The following is a 22,625-nucleotide window of genomic DNA, read 5'->3' on the forward strand; positions in this document are numbered from 1 at the left end:
GGTCTGGTCACGTTGTCCAGGCGGGTACAGGCAGCGCTGTCTAAGCCCCACAACGAAGCGGCGGCCCTGAGCTCCAGGAGGATTTGCGGATCCTCAGCTGGCAGAAGTCATTTGGGGAATGCAAAGACCGCTTCCAATGCTGTTTGTGAGGAAATGACAGTCCCCGTGTGGGAATGTCAGGTCCTCCCAGAAACCCCGCGGCCCTCACGGCAGACGCTGTTTACTTAACTGGAATGGGTTTCTGGAAACACTCGGCCCTGGCGATCCCCAGAGTGCGGAGGGCGACTGGGGTTTTCTTTCAGGTCAGGCTTGGCCCCTGCTGATCCCCTCCAGCTGATAAGACTCCCAGATTCCAGGGCAGGTCCCTTCCCGGCTCCCCGGGCAAGGTTTATGGTCCAGGCCTTTGTCATCCCAGAGTCCTCCTCAGCTCAGCAGACTTCCCGAGTCTGTCAGAGGGATCAGGGGCCTGCAGCCAGGCTCCAGAGGGCCGGGTGGGAGCGGAGGAGACGCGGGCGGAGGGATGGGGGCTTATCTCCAGGAAGAATCCGGCCTGACATTCTTGCTGGCTCTGGGAGCTGGTGGGTTGATAGAGGAGGAGGTTCCACTGCTGGAGCGACAGTTCCAGCAGTCAGGGTGGCTCCGGGGCACCCTTCCTCTTGTGAAGGACCATCCGCAGCCCTCGCTGGAGCGGGAGGGCTTTGCAGCTGGACTTTGTCCCTGTTATCTGCAGAATGCTGGGGTAACGGACACGATCGCTCCAGGTCACTGGTCCCACAGGGCCTTTTCCGTGTGGGTTACACCAAGGACCCCCTTCACCCCTTACAACCAAGCACCCGCTCTGCGGTAGGCACAAGGGTGCCTGGTGCCCTGGGCAGCCAGGGTCCTTCCTCCCAGTGGAGGGTGAGGAGGTAGGCGAGGCTGGGGAGCGGGTGGGGCGGGGGTCCTAGTGGCTACGTGTGTCTAGCGGGGGCCAGCGGAGTGCCGGGCAGGGGCTGTGGTCTGGGTCCCTTGCTGTGTGTGCCTCAGGGTTCACCTAGCCCCAGCGTGGTGCTGAGAAGAGGTGTCAGGGGTCCTGGGCCATCGCGGGTGCTGACCCCTGAAGGTAGTTCCTGTGGGACTTGCGTTGTTACGGAGCGAGCCTGGCCCTTCGTGCCCCTGGCCTCCTGTCCTGCTGTGTGATCTCTCTTCTCTCTCTTTCTGCCCCACCCCTTCCTCTTCAGTACTGGAGGTTGAATCCAGGGGCGCTTCACCACGAACCTACATCCCCACCCTTTTAATTTGTTGAGACTGTCTTACTAGGTTGTTTAGGGCCTCCCTTAAAAGCTGAGGCTGGCCTTGAATTTGCCGTCCTCCTGCCTCAGCCTTCCAGGCAGCTGGGATTACAGGTGTGGGCCACCACGCCTGGCTGATTCCCCCTCCAGAGTGCAAGCTTGCCATGATGTCACCTGTCATGATGTGGAATGACAGCCCCTGCTGTTGACCTCCAAAACTGAGAGTTAAAAAGGCCCCTTTCCTCACTCCCTCCAGAGTCTAAGGTTCAGGACAGGGCACTGGGTGCCTCTGTTCCCCAGACCGTGTGCCCAAGGTCATACAGTCAGAAACGAAGAAGCCCAGGTCAGACTCTGGGTGACAGCGAGGCACTGGGGTGCCCGGGAGAGGGCTGAGCCCCAGGGTGAGGGCTGGAGAATGCTCAGGACTGTTGCTTTGGGGGAGTCCTGGGGATTTTCTCTCCACTGAGCTCCATTTCCAGATCTTTTCATTTTGAGACAGGGCCTCACTATGTTGCTCCCCCAATCCTCTTGCCTCAGCCTCCGAGCCGCTCTGGGCTCTGGTTACCGGGACACGCCCCTGTGCCTGGCCATGTCCCGGCAGCTTAAGGGGCTAGTGGAAACAGAAAGGCGCAGCAGGCTACCCTGGGGAGGGGTCCAGGTCGGGAACTGCAGGAGGGAGCTCAGGACCTCAAGAGGTGGAGGTGGAGAAGCGGGAGCGGGGAGGGCGAGGCCAACTCGGCAGGGCCCTGTGGCTGCCCGCGAGGACCAGATCAGGCTGGTCACCATCAGACTCGCCACCTGGGAAGACCAGGTGACCTTTCTGTCATCGCCCCTCAAGACTTGGTGACACGCTCTGCTGGGTGTCCCCTTCATTCTCGAAGGCCAACTCTTGGTCCGCCACGGCCCTGCCCGGCCCTTAGACGTGGCGTGTGGTCTCTGCCCTTCTGTCTCCCCAGACCCTTTCCTCCTGGGGGGCGTCTGGGCTGAAGACCCTGCCCTGCCGAAGGCCGAGGGTGCTGGAGGCCCGGGTAGAGCTGTGGAGGCTGAGGGGCAGGCGCGAAGGGTGGGTGCGAGCCGGAGCCTGGGAGGGACCCGGCCTGCGCTGTGGCAGGCGGGATGACGGTGCCTGGGCCGCCTCGAGGCCGCGGCCACCCAGCTCCTGAGCTGTCCCTTCCTGGAGCGCCCTGGCGGATGGCGGGACTTCTGGAGCAATCGGTAATGAGTGTGGACGCTCAGGAAGGAGAGGTCGTGCAGAACTCTCCCACGTCCCAGCTGTTTGCCTGGTCACCTCTCAGCCTAGTGTCCCCCAAATGACAGCAACACAAGCACCTCCTTGGCAACTCTGGCCATCTTCACTTGCCACCTGAGCACGAGTGTCCTTAATAGTTTTTATCTAAAATGGTTTGCTTTGCTGGGCACGGGGGCGCACACCTGTGATCCCAGCAACTCGGGAGGCTGAGGCAGGAGGATCACAAATTCTAGGTGAGGCTCAGCAACTTAGCGAGGCCATAAGCAACTTCATAAGACCCTGTCTCAAAAAAAAAAAAAAAAGGAGGGGCAAGGAATATGGCCCAGAGGTTAAGCTCCCCTGGGTTCAATCCCTGATACCAAAGTAAATAAATAAATTCATTAAATTTAATTAAATTAAAAGGGCTGGGGTGTGGCTTAGTGGTTAAGCACCCATGGCACCAATAAATAAATACATAAATAATAAAAAGATTCACTTTCCTCTGGACTTTTAATTTTGCCAAATTTCCAACCTATAGGAAAGTTGAAAGAATAATGCCAGGAACCTTCACGAGGTTCACCAACTGTTACCTTTCTTCTTTTTGCAGTACTGGAGGCAGGACCTGGGCCTCGCACGTGCTAGCCAAGTGCTTCACCACTGAGCTACATCTCCAGCCCTTCTTGTTTTTGAGGTAGGGTCTTGATAAGTTGCTGAGACTGGACTCGAACTTGTGATCCTCCTACCTCAGCCTCCTGAGTCACCAGGATTACAGGCACATGCTACCACATCTGGCTTACGTCTTTTTTTATTTTTTGGTACCAGGAGTTGAACCCAGGGACCCTTTAACACTGAGCCACATCCTCAGCCCTTTTCTATTTTTTATTTACAGACAGGGTCTCCCTAAGTTGCTAAGGGCCTCTCTAAGTTGCTGAGGCTGATCTTGAACTTGTAATCCTCCTGTCTCAGCCTCCTGAGCTGCTGGGATTACAGGTGTGAGCCACTGTGCCCAGCCTGGCTCACTTTTAAACTTTAAAGAGTTAAAAATCGGAAAGCGTTCCTGTCAGGCCACGATCATTGCCGAGTGGGATGGGAGCTGGATGCTGCTGGGGCTGGCGGGCTGGGCGGCAGGCCTCCCCCTAACGCAGAGAGGCTGGCCCGTGGTGGAGAAGTGTGGGAGACAGGCGGCCCGGCGGAGCCTTTCCCCCAGGCCGGATGGGACTGAAAGGCCATCGCCAGAGGAGAGGACTCTCCACTAGGAGGCCGGGTGAGGTGAGTGCCGTCTGCTTGTCACCTGGGTCAGCTGGAGCCACTCCTGGGTGGACCCCACCGTGGGCAGCAGCCGTGGTCTGGCTGAGCTGCGTCCTCATGGGCTGGGAGGCTGAAGCTGACCCTCAGGGCCCACCTGGAGCTGCCCTCTGCCCTGCAGGACAGGGAGGGCCGAGTGCCCTCTAGTAGCTCCACGTGGGTTCCGAGGGGCGCGAGCACCCTGGGGACTGGCAGGGACAGCACCTCGTCAGGAGCGCGAGGGCCCCGGGGGAGGTCAGGCGCTGACGCCGGCTCCCCCACGGCCCTCGGCGTCTGGGCTTGTCCGCACGCACCCCTTTAAAGCGCTTCCAGAGTCGCCGTGTTTTATGAGTCTGCGGAGGTGACACCGCTTCCTGAAACCAGGTTGGTCTCAGCCTCGTCCCTCCAGGTGCCCTCAGGGCACAGGGTGACTGCGGTTCTCCACCCTCCAGGGATTTCCTTCTAGGATAAGTCACTGTGGCTCCGGGTCCCGGCACCCCCAGGGGGTTCGGGCTGGCTCTGCAGGCTTCTGGTTCACTGCGACTTGCCCTAGTGTTAGAGCCCTTGAGTTTGTCCAAGGAAGGACTTTTCTCCGCATAAGAGGAGCAGTGTCCCATCCAAAGGAAGCTGGTTGGGACACGACGAATAGGCAATTCATTGTCATTTCTAGACATGAAGCTACCACAGGTCAGCGTGCCGCCCCCAACCCTCTTCCCAGAGGGAACAACTCAGGTTAGAATCTTTCCCAAACATCGTTCTGGCTTTATACGTGTCTCTGTCGCATGCCACTTCACTGGTGTGCAAGGGAAGATGTCACACAATCGGGATTCGGTCAGCCAGGCGTGCCCAACTACACGGGAGGCTGAGGCGGGAGGACCGCTTGAGTCCAGGAGTTCGAGGCCAGCCTGGATGACACGGCGAGACCCTGTCTCTCTTAAGAGATCACGTGAGCTGCATTGCGCTGACCCCTTTTCACTTGATGACGTGGCTTGGAGCCCAGCATCTGCTGTCACGAGCAGACGCAGCTCTTTCTAAACGCTGCCGGGGCACCGCAGTGCGACCGTCCAGCCAGCCGTTACTTGATGGACAGTGAGGGACCCCCGTTTCCTCTGATGAGCAACTGGGCGGGCACCCAGCAGGCTCCTCGCGCACGTGCCTATGTGGCCTTCCGGCTGCAGGAAATGCTCCTTCTGGTTTGGAAGGTGGTGCCAAAGGGCCCCCCGGGTGCAGGGCTCACGTGCTCGTGGCCGGTGACCGTTTCTGTCCTCGCCTGGTTTCTTTCCTGCACTGGCTTCGGGCGGGGGAGAGCCAGGGGAGAGAAATCCGCGCTGGGGTTGCGGGAGGACCTGGAGGTGTCCCAGCCGGCCCTCGGCGGTGTACACGGGGCTTTTTCCTGGGTCCATCCCTGGGCAGTCAGGAAGCTGAGCCGAGGCCGACCCCGCTCCGGGGCTCGGGCCACCTGGGTGTCAGCAGAGGGCAGCGGCGGTGTGGACCCAGGACAGTCAGGTGGTAGGAGGGAGGCGTCCAGGGCTGGTGGGGAAGACGGGGCTCGGGGACCCGGGCGGAGGAAGGGGAGTGTGCGGCCGTCCAGCGGAACCAGCGGAAGGGGGACGGAGGGAAGGAGGAAGGCGCGGAAGGGCAGAGCGGGGGGCAGGCTGCCGGCCTGTTTGTGATTAGCGGCAGCCGCTGCTGCAGGATGGAGTCAACAGAAACTTCCAGGCTCCCCTCCGCCCCCTCTGAGGCGAGGCAGCGAGCAGATGCTCCGTGATTAATCGTGCAGGATTCAGGACAGGACCACAGACGCTGCGGGGACTGGAGATGAGCGGCCTTTTCCCTGTCCCCGCGCCAAGATGGGAGTGGGGGGTGGGACGCGAGGGCGGGGCCCGCCTGCAGGGGGCCGGCGCGGCTCTCGCGTCGTGACACTGACAGCAACAGCAATCGAGCTCGGCCAGAGCAGGCGGCCGGCATCCGGGGCCGCGGGCTTCCTGGAACCCCGCTCCAGGGCCCTGACGGTTCAGATAAGAGCTGGGCTGCGTTATCGGACCGGCAGAGCGTCCACCCCAGCAAGCGAGGGAGCCGGGGGCTTCGGGACAGCCTCCGGGCAGCCTCCCTGAGGACAGCCAGGCTGGGTGGGCTTTCCTGAGCCCGAGCCCCAGCCCGGGTCCTGCAGCTGGGACCTGGCGCTGGCTTGCAGCAGTAGAGACCGCAAGGCTGCTGTGAGGAGGACCGTGGGTCGGGCCACCGCGTGCAGACCTGCTTCATGGTGAGTGCGAGGCGCCTGCAGCCGGCTGCCTGGGGACGCGCTTCTCCAGGGGGGGAATGGGGGGTGGCACGTCCTCACACCCACCTGCAGCTCCCCGGGGCCGCGGGAGAAGGGAGCCCTCCAGGCTGAGATGGGACTGCAGGGTCTGGCTGTGTGGTCTCGGGCAAGTTCTTTTCCCTCTCTGGGCCTCCCTTCGCCCATCTCTAAGCAGGGTGGTTGAACTAGGTGGTCTTCCAGAGACCCTCAGCACGACATGCTTTCTCTCGCCTCTGCCATGTGCCAGGCACCAGGCTGGGCATTTTTGAAGCTGTAGCTCAGGGAGTTCCCGAAGTTCCCCCAGTGGGAGAGGTATTGTGATCATCCTCGGGGTTCACGGAGGAAACAGGCCCAGAAAAGTGAAGCAACTTGCCCAAAGTCACACAGTCCTTCAGTGCAGAGATGAGAAACAGACGAGGTCGTTCAGACTTGGCTCCGGCTGAGCGCGCCTCCGCCCCAGCGCATCCTCTGTGCTCCTGGTTCTGCGATTATCCCGGGAAGTGGAGGGAGAGGATGGAATACCCATCACCTGGAGGGGCGGGGCCGGGAGGCCATGGGCTGGGCCAGCAGCCGCCACGGGGGGCGGTGTCCAGCCAGGTAGGGCCCGCTGCCCGGGACGGAGAGGACGTGCTGACCACCCTGCCCTGCTCGCGGGTCCTGGGTGTGAGAAGAGGGTTAAGGTCGGGCGGAGGGCTGGGCGGGGAGTGGAACATGCCTCCAGTAGGTTCTGCTCCAGTTTTATTTTGCCTTTTCAAAAATCTGTTTCGAATCATCCTGGGCCCGCGCAGCCCTCTGGACGAAGGAGGATTGTGAAACACTGCTTTCCACACGCCTCCCGGGAGGGGCTCAGAGCACTATGGCGGGCTGTTTGCACCCACAGCCCTGCAGCTGGGCAGGCGGCAGCCAGGAGTGGGGCAGATGGAGTCTCGGGGCGCAGGGGACGGGTGCGCTTCACAGCCGAGGCCGGGAGTGCCCGGCGGCCTGCAGCAGGTTCGAGACCTGGGCACCGGCCTCAGGCCGGAAGAAAAGGTCCCACCGCCCATGTGCCTCCTTTTCCTTCCCTTGGAATATCCCACCCGCGGCAGCTCTGAGCAGACCCCGATGCCCCACCCGGGCTGGAGCAGATCCCCTGTCCGGGGACAAGTGGAGACCTGCGTCCTGGTCTCTGCTGGGGGTGAGCCCGGGGACACTGAGGAGGCTGGTGGCCGTCCCCAGGTCTGTCCTGGATCTTCCTTGTGACCTTGAGCGAGTCATCGCCCCTCTTTCAGCCTGGGCTTCCTGGGCATGAGACAGAGGCGTCGTTTCAGGAAATCTCAGGCTCCGGGGCCCTGGTTGAAGGACGCGCGTTCCCAGCTAGGCGAGCTGTCTGAGAACGAGACAAGCGCGAGCCCGGAGGAAATCCCCCAGGACTTCCCGGAGCAGCAGGGGACCCCAGGGCTCTGGAGTGCAGGTGGGCTTGGAGAAATGGCTCATGCTGGTGGAGCCACCGTGGCTGGTGTCCGGTGACAACCCTGCAGCCTGGAGAGCCGAGCCAGTTGACGGAGGTGCGGCCTGTTCCTGCAGCGTGGGGACAGCGCTGGGCCATGGGACGCCGCTCCCGCTGGCTGCCGAGCCCTCGTGTGCGTCCACCGTCCCTGGTTCTTTCTGGGGAGCTCTGAAGGGACGCTCCCCTGAGCTCGAGAAAGGGTCTCTTGCCCCTTCAGGCTTCGGGGGAGACCCAGGCCACTGGGGACATGTCCCCGCCCACCTGGAGCTCACCAGCAGGGCCACCTCTGGAAACCCCCGAGCTTCCCGCCCGTTAGGCCAGAGCTGTTCCAGGCTTGGGGTGGAGGTGCGGATGGACGATGGCTTCCTCCCCACCTTGGTGACATTTGCCATGTGGTCCCTGCCCTGTGGCACACTGGTGCCAGCCGGTGTGGCTTGTGAAAGCCAACTGTCTGATTTTCAGGAATTTGGTGAACTGGTTGCTAAATATAGCCATTATTAAAATCAAATTATATAAACTTCTAATCAAATGAAATTATAGATATTTTTTGGTCCTTGGGAGTGAACCTGTGGGCGCTTAACCACTGAGCCGCCTTCCCAGCCCTTTCTGTTTTTATGTTAAGGCAGAGTCTTGCTGAGTTGCCTAGGGTCTCACCACGTTGCTGAGGCTGGACGGGAACTTCAGATCCTCCTGCCTCAGCCTCCGGAATGGCCAGGATTACAGGCGCCATCCTGCCTGACTATAAATTTAATTCTTATTTGTAATAGCATGCGGTACAGCCTTTACCCTGAAGCCAGTTACACTTAACCCCGGCGTGTGTGACGTGTGATGTGTGTGTGTGTGTGCGCGTGTGTGACGTGTATGTGTGTGTGCGCATGTGTGTACGTGTGTGTGCATGTGTGACGTGTGTGATGTGTGTGTGACGTGTGTGATGTGTGTGCGCGTGTGTGTGATGTGTGTGTGTGCATGTGTGACGTGTGTGTGTGATGTGTGTGTGCATGTGTGACGTGTGTGTGTGTGTGATGTGTGTGTGTGCATATGTGTGTGACGTGTGTGGTGTGTGTGTGCATGTGTGTACGTGTGTGTGCATGTGTGACATGTGTGATGTGTGTGTGACGTGTGTGATGTGTGTGCGTGCGTGTGTGTGACATGTGTGATGTGTGCATGTGTGTGTGAGACGTGTGTGATGTGTGTGTGCATGTGTGATGTGTGTGTGTGCAACATGTGTGATGTGTGTGTGATGTGTGTGTGTGTGCGGGTGTGACGTGTGTGTGTGACATGTGTGTGTGCATGTGTGTGTGATGTGTGTGTGCATGTGTGTGTGCATGTGTGATGTGTGTGTGCAACACGTGTGATGTGTGTGTGTGATATGTGTGTGTGTGCTCATGTGTGATGTGTGTGTGTGTGTGTGTGACATGTGTGGTGTGTGTGTGCGTGTGTGTGATGTGTGTGTGTGCGTGTGTGACGTGTGTGTGATGTGTGTGTGCATATGTGTGTGACGTGTGTGGTGTGTGTGCATGTGTGTACGTGTGTGTGCGTGTGTGACGTGTGTGATGTGTGTGTGACGTGTGATGTGTGTGTGCGCGTGTGTGTGTGACATGTGTGATGTGTGCGTGTGTGTGTGACGTGTGTGATGTGTGTGTGACGTGTGTGATGTGTGTGTGCATATGTGATGTGTGTGCGTGCGACATGTGTGATGTGCGTGTGCGTGTGTGTGATGTGTGTGTGTGCGGGTGTGACGTGTGTGTGTGACATGTGTGTGTGCATGTGTGTGTGACGTGTGTGCATGTGTGTGTGCATGTGTGATGTGTGTGCGTGCGACATGTGTGATGTGCGTGTGCGTGTGTGTGACGTGTGTGTGTGCGTGCAGGTGTGACGTGTGTGTGACATGTGTGTGTGCATGTGTGTGTGACGTGTGTGTGACATGTGTGTGCATGTGTGTGTGTGACGTGTGTGACATGTGTGTGTGCATGTGTGTGTGACATGTGTGTGTGCATGTGCGTGTGACGTGTGTGTGTGACGTGTGTGTGTGCACACCACACAGCGCACTGCCCTGGAGAGCTGCCCGTGAGACCCCGGCCAGCCCTCCACTGCCGTCTCCGCAGGTGCTCTCTGGTCAGGGCCGTCCCCCGCCTGCACCTGATGGACTCCTGACCCCACGTGGGGCCTTCGCCAGTCCCTCTGATCCTCCTTTGACTTACACCAGTGGCGAAGGCCTCTGGGGTCTGGCAGTGGGTGCGGGGTTGGGTGGGGCAGAGGGTCCCGTGGACCGGGCAGCATCCGGGCTCGGCGACATGGCCCGGGACACAGGCTTCCCAGGGCCCCTCCGTGCCGCCCCCGCGGCCCTGCCAGGGGAACGCGCTCTCTCAGAAGCGGGTCTTGGACCCGTCAAAGGAACAGCTAAGCCAAACCTACCGGGAAGCTCGGTTTCTATTTTTAGAAACCCTGGGAGCCAGGTGGGCCCTTTCCAGCTCCCCAGCCAGAAGCAGGAGAGGAAAATATTCCTCGCTCCCAAGTTCCGCCTCTCCCGAAGGCTGGGTCACCGAGGAGGCCCTGGTGGGGGCCGCCGCGGGGGAGGGAGCGCCCCAGTTTCACAGAGAACGGAAACCTGCGCCCTTGTTCCCTGGACGCAGGAAGGGCCTCCTGGGCTGGGTCTCGGGGCTCCCGCTCCTGTCCTGGGTGAGCCCTGTCTGCCAGGAGGCCACTCTTTCCCAAGTGGGACCAGGCTGGGGTGTGGCTCAGCGGCAGATCATGCGAGGCCCTGGGTTCCGTCCCCAGCTCCGCGCTGGGTCGCCGCGCGCCGCCCGTGGAGATTTACATATTCCTCTTCAGGCTTGCAGGGCAGAAGTGCTCGGAGGTTCTGGGGAGGGACAGATCTTGATGACACGTCTCTACTCTCTGACCAGGTCTCAAACTTTTCCCTCAAAACACTTTAAAGGAGCCCAGCATGCACAAGGCCCTGGGGTCCATCCCCAGTCACGAAATGAAAAAATAAATAAAAATCAGGATGGTGGTGCATACTTGGGAGGCCGATGCTGGAGGTTTGCTTGAGCTCACAAATTTGAGACCAGTCTGGGCAACACAGTGACACCCTGCATCAAAACCAAATGCACCTGGAACCCTGGGACTCAAGGCAGCAGGATCCAAGTCCGAGTCCAGTCTCAGCGACTTAGGAAGACCCTGACCACAGTAAAATTTTTCGGGGATACCAGGGATTGAACCCCAGGGCACTTAATCACTGAGCCACATCCCCAACCCTTTTAAAAAATATTTTGTTTAGAGACAGGGTCTCCCTGAGATGCTCAGGGTCTTGCTAAGTTGCTGAGGCTGACTTTGAACTTGCAATCCTCCTGCCTCAGCCTCCTGAGCAGCTGGGATTATAGGCATGTGCCTCCATGCCTGGCTCAAAATAAAACTTTTTAAAAGGGCAAGGGATATAGCTCAGTGGTTGGGTGCCCCAGGGTTCTCTCCTCGTAGAGCAAAAAGCAAACCAGTCAACCAACCAGCCCACCACTCTCTTGTGAAGCCCTCCTGATCCCCCATTTTAAATGACAGCCCTGTACCCCGCACTTCCCAACCCCACCCCTTTTCTGGTTATTTTTTATCCTTACCACTTATTATCATCAACATATTATTTCTCTTTTCCTAAATACCCTGATTAGAAAGCAAATCTCCCAAAGACAGAGATTTATTCTACTTTAGAGGCTGTGTCCCATAGTAGGTCAATATCTGCCATTGGCACATAGTAAGCACTCAATAAATGCTTGCTTTGCTGTGGTCAAAGGCAGCCTGACCCCTCAGGACCCGGGTGAGGGCCACGGGGACCCTCTGTTTGTTCCCGAGTGCCACATGGACACGGCCGGGCCCAGCCTGTGGAAGGGCACACCCTGAGCCCGTGGCACCTGGCACAGGCCCGGGCCCTTCGGGGGCCGCTGCCGCCCCTCTTGGGATCACATCTGGCAAAAGGAACAGAGTGGCGACAGCCTGGCGGAGCTCCCCAAGGCGCTGGCCTGCGGCTGGGGTGTGCCGGGCTGGCTGGGCAGCCCAGGGTGCAGCCTCGCCCCGCACGCTGGTCTCTGGGCCCCATTCCTGCCTGCAAACGAGTCCCCGGATGGCTTCGCCCCCTTCCTGACCGAGTCCAGACACACCAGGGGCAGGCGGGTTGGGGGACTGGTCTGCGGTTACCACGACGTCCCACGCGGGAGGCCCGATGCTGCTGACCAGGGCGTCTGGCGTCTGGGTGGCACGGCAGCTTCTGGAGGGGACCTGAGCCCGAGGAGGGGACCTGAGCCCGAGATCCGTCCCAGGAAGAAGGCGGGGGGGCGGCTCAGGCCCGGGCGCCCGTCCTCCCTCCCTCCCCGCCTGCTCTCTGCACCGGGCTCCCCGGGGAGCAGGGCGTGGGGCACGGGCTCCTCCCGCGTTGCCGATGGCTCCCCTGTCCCCCGGGAGCTGGGGGTGCTCTTACAGCTGTCACACGAGGACACTGAGTATCAGAGAGGCTAGCAGCTTGCCGCCAGTCACACAGGTAGGAAGTGGTGGAAACGGTTTGCACTCAGCCTCTCAGTAGCCTGGTGGTTAAGCTCTGCCAAGCCTCAGTCCTCCAGACTTGAATTCAAACCCTGGGTCACCAGCCATCTTGCTGTGTGACTCTCTGCAAGCTACTTTACCTCTCTGAGCCTCAATTTATCTAAAATAGGAAAAGCTCTTTTTGAGAAGCCTCATCAAATGTTTGTTCTCATGCCTTGTTTTGTTTTCGTTTTTGTTTCTGTTTTTTGGTACCAAGGATTGAGCCCAGGGGTACCTAACCACTGAGCAACACCCCCAGATCTTTGTTATATTTTATTTAGAGATAGGCTGTCGCTGAGTTGCTCAGGGCCTTGATAAGTTGCTGAGGCTGGCTTTGAACTCATGATCCTCCTGCCTCAGCCTCCCGAGAGGCTGGGATCACGGGCCTTAGTCCGCCTTGTTTCTTCTGGGGTCTTGCCCACCTTTGGAACGCCCCTGGAATATGCTGATCGGCTTACGTCAGGCTGGGCTCATCCTGGAGCTGAGGGGGACCCACTCCACCCAGGTCAGTTGGGGAGCGGAATGCCACGCTCAGAAGGAGCTGGCTGGAGCTGGCTGGAGCTGGGCAGCAGGAAAGCAGTGTCCACTCGGGCACGTGTCCACTCGGGGCCTTGACTTTAGTGGCCACCTTGCTGGAGGTGCAACCAGCACAGGCCGCCCTTGGCCTGGTGCATGTGAGGCGTCCTGGGCGGCTAGTCTGGGCGTCCATGAGGAGGCGCGATTCTCCGGACAGGGCCTCTTCCCGGGGGAGGGCTCGGTTCCTGTCGCGTTCCTGTCGCCGGCTGGTTCTGCTTGAGATCGGCTTTCCTCGACAGCAGCCCGCTGGCCGCCCAGCCTCCGGGCCGCGGATCAACTCCAAGTGGGGAAGTGACCGTGCTTCCCTTCCCGCAGACCCAGCCGAGGAGCCTGCCTGTCAGCCATGAGAGGGGTCCTGGGGGCCTTCGGCTTCTCCTGTCACCACCCCAGGAAAGGGCAGGAAGCAACCCGCGGGCCACGCTGGCCGTAACTGACCCGAGAGGACAGGGTGCTCGGGACGCCTCGCTGGCCACCCTTCCCGGCTCTGGGTGCCTGGCGACACCTGCTCCCCAGCCAGCGAGGGCCCTGGGGTTGTCTGTGCGTCTCCTCCTCCCAGGTTCTGTCCCACGGTCAAACGGGAACTGGTGACGTTCCGAGTGACTCGGGCCACCACCTGTGCCAAGCCTAGGGCCACTGCTGATGGCCCTGAGTCCAGACAAGGGACCAAACCCTCAGTGCCCCAGCTTTCCCGTTTTGAAGGGACGGTGGTCCCTCCACCCAGGAACGTGACACCCAGAGCCGGGTCAGTGGCCCCGTGCTAAGTGCCTTCAGGGACTCAGCTTTGTCACGAGGTCACGACTCTTGGTCTCTCTGGGCTGGCGCTTGAGCCCTGGTGGCTCTGCCGAAGTCGCTCAGCCCGGTCCCTGCGGTGGACATGGGACGGGTCCTGACCTTCCGTGATCACAAACGGCCCTGCCTGGAGTGACCGGCGGCCTCGTGCGCCCCGCCCTCGCCGGCCTCTGGTATGGGAGCCCAGATAACCTCGGCTCTGGACTCTGTGTCCACAGAGTGACAGATGCGGGTGCGGCCAGCCCTGCCTGGCATGCAGACAGGCCTGTGGAGTGGGGCAGGGTGGACAGGCCCTCTGCGGGCCCTCCTAGTCCTCCTGAGTCCCTGGGTGTGGCGCAGGGACATTTCTGAAGATCGGGGTGGGCTGTGCACCCCCAGATTCCAGGAAGCTGCCCTCAGGGGACCTGGGGAGGGAGTCTGCCTGGAAGGGTCCGTCCACGCTGCGTGGCCCTCTTTCCCGGGGAGCCCTGGGTGCTTTGCGCCAGCCCCCTCTGCTGTGTCTGTCCTAGTGCCTCACGGCTGGTATCTGGGTCCCTTCTGGGTCACCTGGTGACCGAGACTCTGAGATGTGGAATCCTGGCCGCCTCGCTCTCACCACGGAAGCCCCCAAAGAGGAAACTGGTAACAGTGGTGAAATCGCGGGCGACGGGGGAGGCCCCAGGCCTGGGGGCACAGTGCTGGGCGCTGTCCTGCTGGGGGGCACCCCAGGGACCCGCAGGCAGTGGCCTCGAGCCAGAAGCAGCTGTCAAGGGAGTGACCGGCTGGGCGGCCTCGGCAACCGACCCCGGAAAGCGGGACTCTCGTGGCGCACGTCTCCCCGGTCATCGTGGAAACTAAATGGGCTGAAGCGCATGTGGTTTGGGACCTTGTGAGTCCTCGGTCCCCGCGGCCCTGCTGGCTGACTGACTAGTGACGCTCAGGGTTGACAGTGGCGGATCTCCTCCCGGGAGAGGCACCGAGTCCCGCCACAGGTGGTAGAGTAGAGCCCGGAGGCCCCAGGAGGGGCCCAGGTGCCCTGAAGGGGCTGGTGGTCTGTGGTCACTCGGCTCTGCAGCCCGGGCCTCACCCCAGGCCCACGCCCGCGACCAGCAGGAGCTGCACCGCTCCCCACCCCCACCTGGCCCGGCAGGAAGCGGGCGGGGGTGAGACGTCCCTCTGTGCCTGGAGCCTGGCCGGTTCTGACATCTCTGCATCCTGGGACAAAGGGTGAAGGAACTCGATGAACCCTTCCTGCTTCCTGACCGGTCGGCCGCTGTGCTGCGGGCAGCGGCTCCGTCCTTTGCTCTGTGCAGGGTGGTAGAGAACCGCGTGGAAGTACGGAAGGGGCCTTGGGTGCCATCCGGCCCCCTGCCTGTCTGCCTGGACGACCCTGGTGGGGAGGGGTGCATGCCGGACCCCAGCCCCAGCTGTGTGGCTCCCGGGGGCCCTGAGCTGGCCGTCCCCCGCCCGAGCCCCAGACGCTCAGCACCCAGAGGCCAGCCCAGGGCAGGGTGCTGCACTGGCAGAGGCCTTGGGGTCCAGCTGGCCCGGCCTCGTCGGTCCCTCGGTAGAGTGGCCTTGGACATGCTGGGCACCTGCCCGGCTCTTCCCTCACCTGCAGGACGTGAGGAAGGAGCTCTTCCCATGAGGACCAGACAGGAAGGGCCGTGGGGCTTGGCCCTCGGAGGGGCCCTGGGAAGTGGCCGTTGACCAGGTGGAGCAAATTCAGATCTGGACCCAGGGATGAGTCCCTAGTGTCCCTGGTGTCCAACACCCTCGTGAAATGGGATGAGAGTGACTAACCACAGCGTTGACAGGGACCGAAGCGACCCACAGGAAGCTCTTGGGAGAGGGCCTGGGGCAGTGGCCACCCGCACCCGAGGCCAGCGACACTGGAACCAAGGGCCGCAGCCCCGGGCTGAGGACAAGAGCGTTCTCTCCCAGCCCTGGGCCGGAGCCTGCGCTGAGGACTCTGAGGACTCTGACCCCTCTGAGTCTCTGGGGTGGCCGGGAGTCCTGCTGTCTGACCTTGGCCTGTGGCCACATCACTGTGGACCCCTCTGTCTTCACGTGGCCGTCCCCCGTGTGTCCCCTCCTCTACGAGGACACCAGTCCTTGGACTCAGGGCCCCCACTAAGCCAGGACGACCTCCACTTAACCGGTGCATCTGCAAGGACCCTGTTTCCATGCGGGATCGGGGCTTGAGCCCCTGGGTGGACAGACATGTCGGGGACACTATTGGACCCCTACCCCTCCTACGGGTAGTCACCGCGGCTGGCACTCCCTCGCCACGTGGGCACCACAGGCCAGTCCCAGCTCCCACGGTCCTCCTCCCTATTTGTACGTTGCTTCGCCCTGTGAGGGGACACTGTGACCACCTCTGAGGGCCAGTGGTGACTGACTCGCCCAGGGTCACGCAGCCAGTCAGGGCCACCTGGGGTTGACCTTCCCTCCGGAGCCCACCAGGTCTCGAGACCCTGGGATCCCTCCGGAACTCCTGGCCGGGCCTTCCCGCCGTCACCTCCCTGGAGGCCGAAGAGGGTCCCGGGTGGCCGAGGCGGGGCTGGTTCCTGCTCAGGCCGCTGTGGCCCTCCTGCTCCAGGGCGGCCAGAGGCGCGCGGTGTACCTGTGGCACCTGGTGACACTCGGGGAGCCTTCGCTTGGGCTACGGACTGGGAACCGGCCCATCAGGGTGAGATTCTCTGACCACCGGGACGTGGCTGTTGGATGCTCACAGGGCCGGCAGCCCCGGCTTCTGGGCCCGGCTGGAGAAGGCCCTGGAAGGACCAGGATTTGTTCTGACAGGGAGGAGCCGGACAGGGCTGCCAGCAGCCGGGCGGCGACCCTGACACGCCGGCCTGCAGAGCTCGGGCCCCGTGCCTCGGGGCTCTCAGGTCTCCTGCGGTGGCCCAGGCCAGAGCTCCGGGTGGACGGCTGCTGCTGAGCTGTCCCTGGAGGCTGCCCTCAGTCCCTGGCCACCGGGTGCCTCCACTTGCCTCGCGGGGGTGACCAGGCCGAGGGGGTGGGAGGGGAGCGCTGGAAGCCACCACCTAACACACCGGGGACCTCCCACACCTTGGCCACGTCCTCGTCACTGGACGTGTCCACCCTCTCCAGAGGAGGGATGGGGCACCCAGCCAGAAGCTGCCCCAGGGCAGAGCAGGTCCGACCTGGGAGCCTGCCAACTGGAGGCCGAGAAGAGAGGCTTGTCCTCCCTCCCCAGCCCCGGAGGCCAGCAGGTCCCCTCGGCCAGGGGGCACGGGTGGCTCATCCCCTGAGGTTTACTGAGCACCTACTGTGTGGCGGGCACCGGCTCTGCCTCGGGTGCGCGGCCTGCAGGGGTGCGTGCGGGACCGGGAGGCCGGGCTGCGTCCCCACCTGCCCGGCTGTCCCCTCCTTCCTGGGCCTGAGCCGCGTTTCACAGGAGCCCCGTCAGGATGGCCGGGAAGGGCGCCGGGCGAGGCAGGGCAGCGAGCTGCTCCTCGAGTCCAGTTCTGGTCCCTCCCAGCCTCTCAGATGGCCCTGGGGCACGAGTGTCCCAGGAGGCTGCTGTGCCCGGGCTTCCCAGGGAAGCCACCTGTGATGCCGCTGCCGGCCTTTCAGGCAACGGGTGAAGCTGGCAGCTGGTCACCGTGCCCCAGGGCAGCAGCCCGGCCTGTGTGGCTTCTCCCCTGCTCGGAGCCCCTGCCCGGCTGTCCACCTCCAGTCCTGCTGCAGGTCACTCTGCCTAACAAGCTGTCACCGACCTCGGCAGGCACCCCATCCTGGCCACGGGGACCCAGAGCAGCCCACCGAGGCTGCCGAGGGCGGTCCCAGAGGGTCAGCGGGAGGGACGGGAGTGCCTGGTAGCAAACCCTGGACGTGCCGAGGCCGCCTCCGTCTTCCGCTCCTGGGTGGCTGAGCGCCAGGAGGGCCAGGAGAGACCATCACGCTTCCAAACGGCTGCTGCGGAAGTGACCTCGGGCTTGGGAGCACGCTGGCCAGCCTGCTGGAGGAGGGACGGGTGACGGCCGCCCAGGCTCTGGGGAGGTGGCCGGGGGCCGGGTGGGCCAGGAAGAAGAGGGAGCCGTGTCTGCGCACCGTGCGACACGCGTGTGTGCACAACTGTGCTTGTGGGCGCGTGTGAGGCCCGGTCTGCTCCTGCCTGGGCTCGGCCCACCCGCGTGTCTAGAGAGCTGCCGGCGTGAGGGGGGCGGGACTCTGGGCGGGCAGCAGGTGCCACCCGAGGGCACCTCCCACCGCCGTGGTGCCAAGGCAGGAGAGGCCACGCTGGACGGAGATGGGCCGGAGGTGGACGGGCGCCTGTGCCGCCCCCTTGGAATGTCCTCCTCTGTCCTGAGGCCGCAGGTGAGGCAGGAGAGCCACAGGCTCCATCAACAGACTCCGGGCCTGGGCAGTGCCTGCCTCAGTGTCCCCTCCCGTGCGCTGGGGAGGAGATCCACCACCTCCGTGTGGATGAGCAAACGGTTCTCCGGGGACTGAGGCGTCTTAAACAGAGGTGACCTCGTGGCAGGAGGACACAGGAGCCCCGAGGGCACCCGGCTGCTGCCCGCCCCGGTCAAGCCCGCCTGGAGGAGACCAGCGGCAGGGCCTCACACCGCTTCCCGGGCAGCCGGAGGGCAGCCCTGCCCACGGCACATGGAGCCACCTTACAGGAAGGAAGACTGAGGTCGAGGAGGGTGCGGCCTCTGCTCTCCCGGCCCTGCCTCCGTGGGCCCTGCAGCTTCCGGAAGCGGGAAGAGGAACTTGAAGAGCCAGACTTCAGGGACAGACCTCAGCCGGCGCCGTGGGTCGGGGACCAGGGCCCGTGGCCCATGCCGCCTGGCTCTTACAGCAGCCAGGAGAGAAGAACCTAAGGCAGGAACCCACCGTGAAATGTCCCGGGACAGCTGGGGGACTGCTCAGGGGGCGGAGGAGGCTCCAGTCCATTTCCCCGGGGGACTCGGGCGGGACGTGGGGTGGGCTTTCACTGACCGGCTGGCGGTCAGCGTGCCCTCCTGGGGGTATTGGAGATTTGTGCCGATGTTTTAAAACAAGTTCAACCCAGCCAGGTCCCACGTCCCCAGAGGCCCAGGAGAAGCGCCTTCATGAGAACCCGGTTTCGGAATTGGGGGGAGGGGAGGCACTGAAAGCCACTGAACACACGTCGCTCCTTTGCTTCTCCAAAGCGGAGGCCGTCTTATCAAAGACAGGAGGGTGGGCCCCAGGGTGCCTCCTGAGATGTTTCTTGCTGCATTTGAGGAAACGGGTGTCCTCTCTGCATCCTAGGCCTTCCGTCTTGGCTGGATTAGAAAGAAAATAAATAGCCGGCCCCAGAATGAACTCATTATCATATCAGCATCATCTGTCCTTGGTTCCTATTCTGAGGCCTGAGTGGAAGGAAGATAGACACAGATCTCTTTTTTAGGACTCTTTGAATTACCCATTATGCAACCCCAATTCACACTGGTTCAAGCGACACGAAGAACTCACCGGCTTGAAAAATTTAAGTCTAAGATTAGACGGCTTCAGGTATGGCTGGATCCAGGGGAGTACCTCGGCGGGTGTTAGGGCTGATTTTCTTTGACCAGACCTGGAGGCAATTTCCCTGGCTGAACCAGCCCCCGTCCCGCGTGGCTGGGCAGCCTGATCAGCTGTGTCCTACTTCACCTCCACCACGTGCCCTGGAAAGCAGGGTGGGCCACTCACAGTAGGAACCCCCGGCACAGTCAGAAGGGCGCTCAGACCAGCAGAGGGCTTCTTCAATTCATGGAGACGTTGCTATGGAAACCGCCCCTTCCACACCCGCCTCAGAGTCCTCCTCGACTCGGCGCAGGCCAGTCCTGGGTGACTCCCGGCGGCCCGAGGAGCCCGGGAGCTGCCAGCCAGACTCTCACGATGAAACCGGGCGACGTGACCCCAGGATCCTGCGAGGGGCGCTGAGCTGCTCCTCCTGGGTGGCGGCAGGCGGTCTTGGAGGGGACCGATGGCTGGTCCCGCACAGCCATGTTCCGGGCTAGCCTCACCCGGCCAGGGAGAGGAGGGTGCTAGCCTCTGACTGTCCTGTGGACAGTGCGGGGTGGCCCCAGGGCCTGGTGAGACGTCCTGCCAGTGTGACCCACAACCCAGCGGGTGGCCGCTGCCGCCTCCTGGGACCTTTGCACGCTGCCCTGATGACCCCACACGCTGGCCCCTGGACAGGCCTTGGCTGGAGGCTGGAGGACGTGGTCCTGCTGATGGGCCCAGTTCCAGCCTAGGCCTCGGGAGGGTCATGAGGGACCCCGTCCTGGTGGTGGCTCTGTTGGGTGCCGGGAGGAATTAGAGGGTCACCTGGAAAGGACAGGGCACACCTGGCGGATGTGGCCGAGGGGCTGCGTCACACACGGATGGCTGCTCTGGCTGAGCTGGCAGCTGGCAGCGTCGGAGGTTTGGAACCTGGGGCATCCCGGGCTCCACAGCCCCAGGCCGGGCTCCTGCCCCTGGGATCTGGGCCCCCAGCCCTGCAGGGCCCGGCCGGCTGGTGACCCAAGCCCACGCCCCAGGCAAACGGAAGGCGCTCTGCCAGGCCGGCCTCCCCTCCCCTGCCTGCGCCTGGGTCTCAGCCTCGCTCCTTGGCCTCCTCCAGGACCTTGGAAGAGATGACAGCCAGAGGCTGGGGAAGAGCAGCTCTGGGCTATGGAGGGGTCATCCTGGGGACGGCCTGTCCCTGCAGCCTGGCCTGGCCTCCAAGCGCTCTGGACCAGGGATGGGGAGCTGGTCACTGGGGACAGGCCGGGACACTACTTTGGACCTAGTTCTCCCAAGGGGCTTCGCCTGCTTCAGTGAGGGCTGCGAGTTCCATGACTCAGAAATCTACTCTGACAATCTCAGGTTAGAAAGGGACACACTGCGGGGTGCACGGGTGTTTCTCTTGGTTATCAAAAATGTTTAATTCAGAAAACCCAACGAAAGTGATCTGAAGAAAGGCTTGTTTGTTCACAAAACTGAAAATTCTAGGGGTCGCGTGGGCTTCAGGAGAAGCTTGATCTAGCCCCGTGACACTCTGACTGGGCTCCAGAGGCCTGCGGCACCTTCCCCTCTTCCCCATGGCTGTGTGCACGTACCCCTCATGGCCACCAGCTCTTGACCTTTCTGCTGGTGTCTGCACCGACGGGAATGTCTCCTGTGTCTCTTGTTGAACATTCCTGAGGGAGGGAAGTGGAGGGACAGGGTCATCTCTTTGGGTCAAACACCAAAATCATGTCCTGGCCAGCAAAGGAAGGTCCCTCCTGGGTCCAGTGTGCAAGGCTCCTTTGGTCATCGGCAGCCAGACCGAGCGGATGCCAGAGGAGGGGAGGCAGGCAGGGGCACCACCCGAGGCCTCCTGGGACGTGGGACTCAGCTGGCCAGTCTGAGGACCCTGTCCTGGAGCCACCTGGAGGCTTGTCTAGGGAAGTTGTAAGCTCCGTCTGGTTGGAGTTTGTAACCCGGCTGTTCCCTGGCTGTCTCTCTGGTTCCCTCGGGGGGCATGGCCAGGCTTGGGTTCGAGACGGGTCTCATCAGTGCCCCAGGAGTCAGCTGGCGCCGCGGGGAGCCACAGCCGGGGAGCCACAGCCGGGGAGCCACAGCCGGGGAGCCACAGCCCGGGAGCCACAGCCGGGGAGCCACAGCCGGGGAGCCACAGCCGGGGAGCCACAGCCCGGGAGCCACAGCCCGGGAGCCGCGGGCCAGCAGCAGAGGCTTCCCTAGGCGCTGCATTATTTTCTCTCTTTCATACCAGGAAAAAGGTCTGATCTTCAAAACAATGGCCCACGTCACCCACGGGGCTGGAAGAACTCGTTTGGCCAAATTTAGAACCCACGAGGTCAGAGAATAAATTTAGACCTGAACTCTGAGCCGCAGGGCACAGGGTTCTACCGGCCCTGGGCGCGGGCCCTGCCCTGGGCTGCCTCGGGTTGGTGGGACGTCCTCCGGCTGCCAGGCCTGCCCCCTGACCCGACTGCAGCGCTCGTGAGCTGTGTGACTTCCTAGAAAGTCCAGCCTCTCTGAACCTTCACTTCTAGATGGTTTAAAGAAGGGGGAGGGAAATAACGCCCCCACGAGATTATGAAGAGCGAGATACTTCTACGGGCTGAACTGTACACGACATCAGGCTTACCACGCTGACGCTCAGGTGCGGTTCTGTGGGCTAAGGACCTTCACGTTCTCGTGTGACCTTCGCCAGCAGCCAGCTCCAGACGTTTTTGGCCTCCCCAACTGAAACTGCACCCGTCAAACTCCAACTCCCCCGGCCCAGGGGAACCACCATCTAATTTCTTTTTCGTTCTGCTCTGTTTTGCGGGGGTGGGGAGGTCGGAGCTGGGAATCTGACTGCTCTAGAGACCTCACGTGAGAGGACTCACTCCGGACTGGCCTCTCGTGGCCAGATGTGCACTTGCACAAATGCCTGTGCATGCTGTAGTCTCAGCTCCTTGGAGGCTGAGGCAGGAGGATTGCTCAAACCCACGATTCGAGGCCAGCCTGGGTGACATAGTGAGGCCCATGTAAGAGAGAGGGAGGGAGAGAGAAGGAGAGAAAGGAAGAAAGAGAGAGTAGAATGTCTTTAAGCTTCATCTGTGTTGCAGCATATATCAAAATTCCTTCCTTTTCAAGGCTGAATAATATTCCACAGCATACAAATGTGTGCATATGTCTGTGTGGATACACACTCATGTACACACGGGTCACATTGTTACCCATTTCATCTGCTACCTGTGTCTATCTTTTGACCATTGTGAACACGGGTGAACCAACATCTACTACAGTCCAGCTCTCACATCGTCTGGGTGTATATCCAGAAGTGTGATGAAGAAGTTTGATGTGGCTCAATGGGAGAGCATGTGCTCTGTGTGGGTGACCTCTACAAAAAAAACGGGGGTCAAGTCAGGTGCAGCGGCACACGCCTGGACTCCTAGTGACTCCGGAGGCTGAGGCAGGAGGATCATAAGTTCAAGGCCAGCCTCAGCAAATTAGTGGTAACTTAGCAAGACCCTGTCTCTAAATAAAAAATACAAAGGGCTGGGATGTGACTCTGGGATCGAGCCCTGGGGTTCAACCCCTGGAGCAACAACAACAGAGCTGTTTCACGGGGAGGTCGGGGAGGTCGGGTCCATGACTGGCCGTGGTGAGCTCTTCGAGGGCTGGAGCTGT

General features: G+C 61.6%; 1 protein-coding gene and 1 long non-coding RNA gene across 7 annotated transcripts in view; one reads left to right on the forward strand and one right to left on the reverse strand.

Moving 5' to 3' along the window:
• Window positions 1-5,741: 5,741 nt before the first annotated feature.
• The window catches only part of Ripor3 (RIPOR family member 3), a 58,125-nt gene continuing 41,241 nt past the window's right edge, over window positions 5,742-22,625 (forward strand). For all 6 annotated transcript variants that reach the window (XR_007107347.1, XM_047542452.1, XM_047542454.1 and 3 more), the window contains exon 1: window positions 5,742-6,046. Coding sequence is in view for 5 of the 6 variants with exons in the window: in XM_047542452.1 (XP_047398408.1) it covers window positions 6,044-6,046 (3 nt within the window). In the remaining variant the exon portion in view is untranslated. The remainder of the gene's footprint in view (window positions 6,047-22,625) is intronic.
• On the reverse strand, window positions 16,959-21,035 carry LOC124978254 (uncharacterized). Its single transcript, XR_007107348.1, has 3 exons — window positions 20,561-21,035; window positions 18,951-19,141; window positions 16,959-18,760 (listed from the first exon to the last, which is right to left on the reverse strand). It is a non-coding gene; the product is annotated as an uncharacterized LOC124978254 (long non-coding RNA).

Source organism: Sciurus carolinensis, chromosome 2 (assembly GCF_902686445.1).
Source record: "Sciurus carolinensis chromosome 2, mSciCar1.2, whole genome shotgun sequence".
Classification (NCBI taxonomy): Eukaryota; Metazoa; Chordata; class Mammalia; order Rodentia; family Sciuridae; genus Sciurus; species Sciurus carolinensis.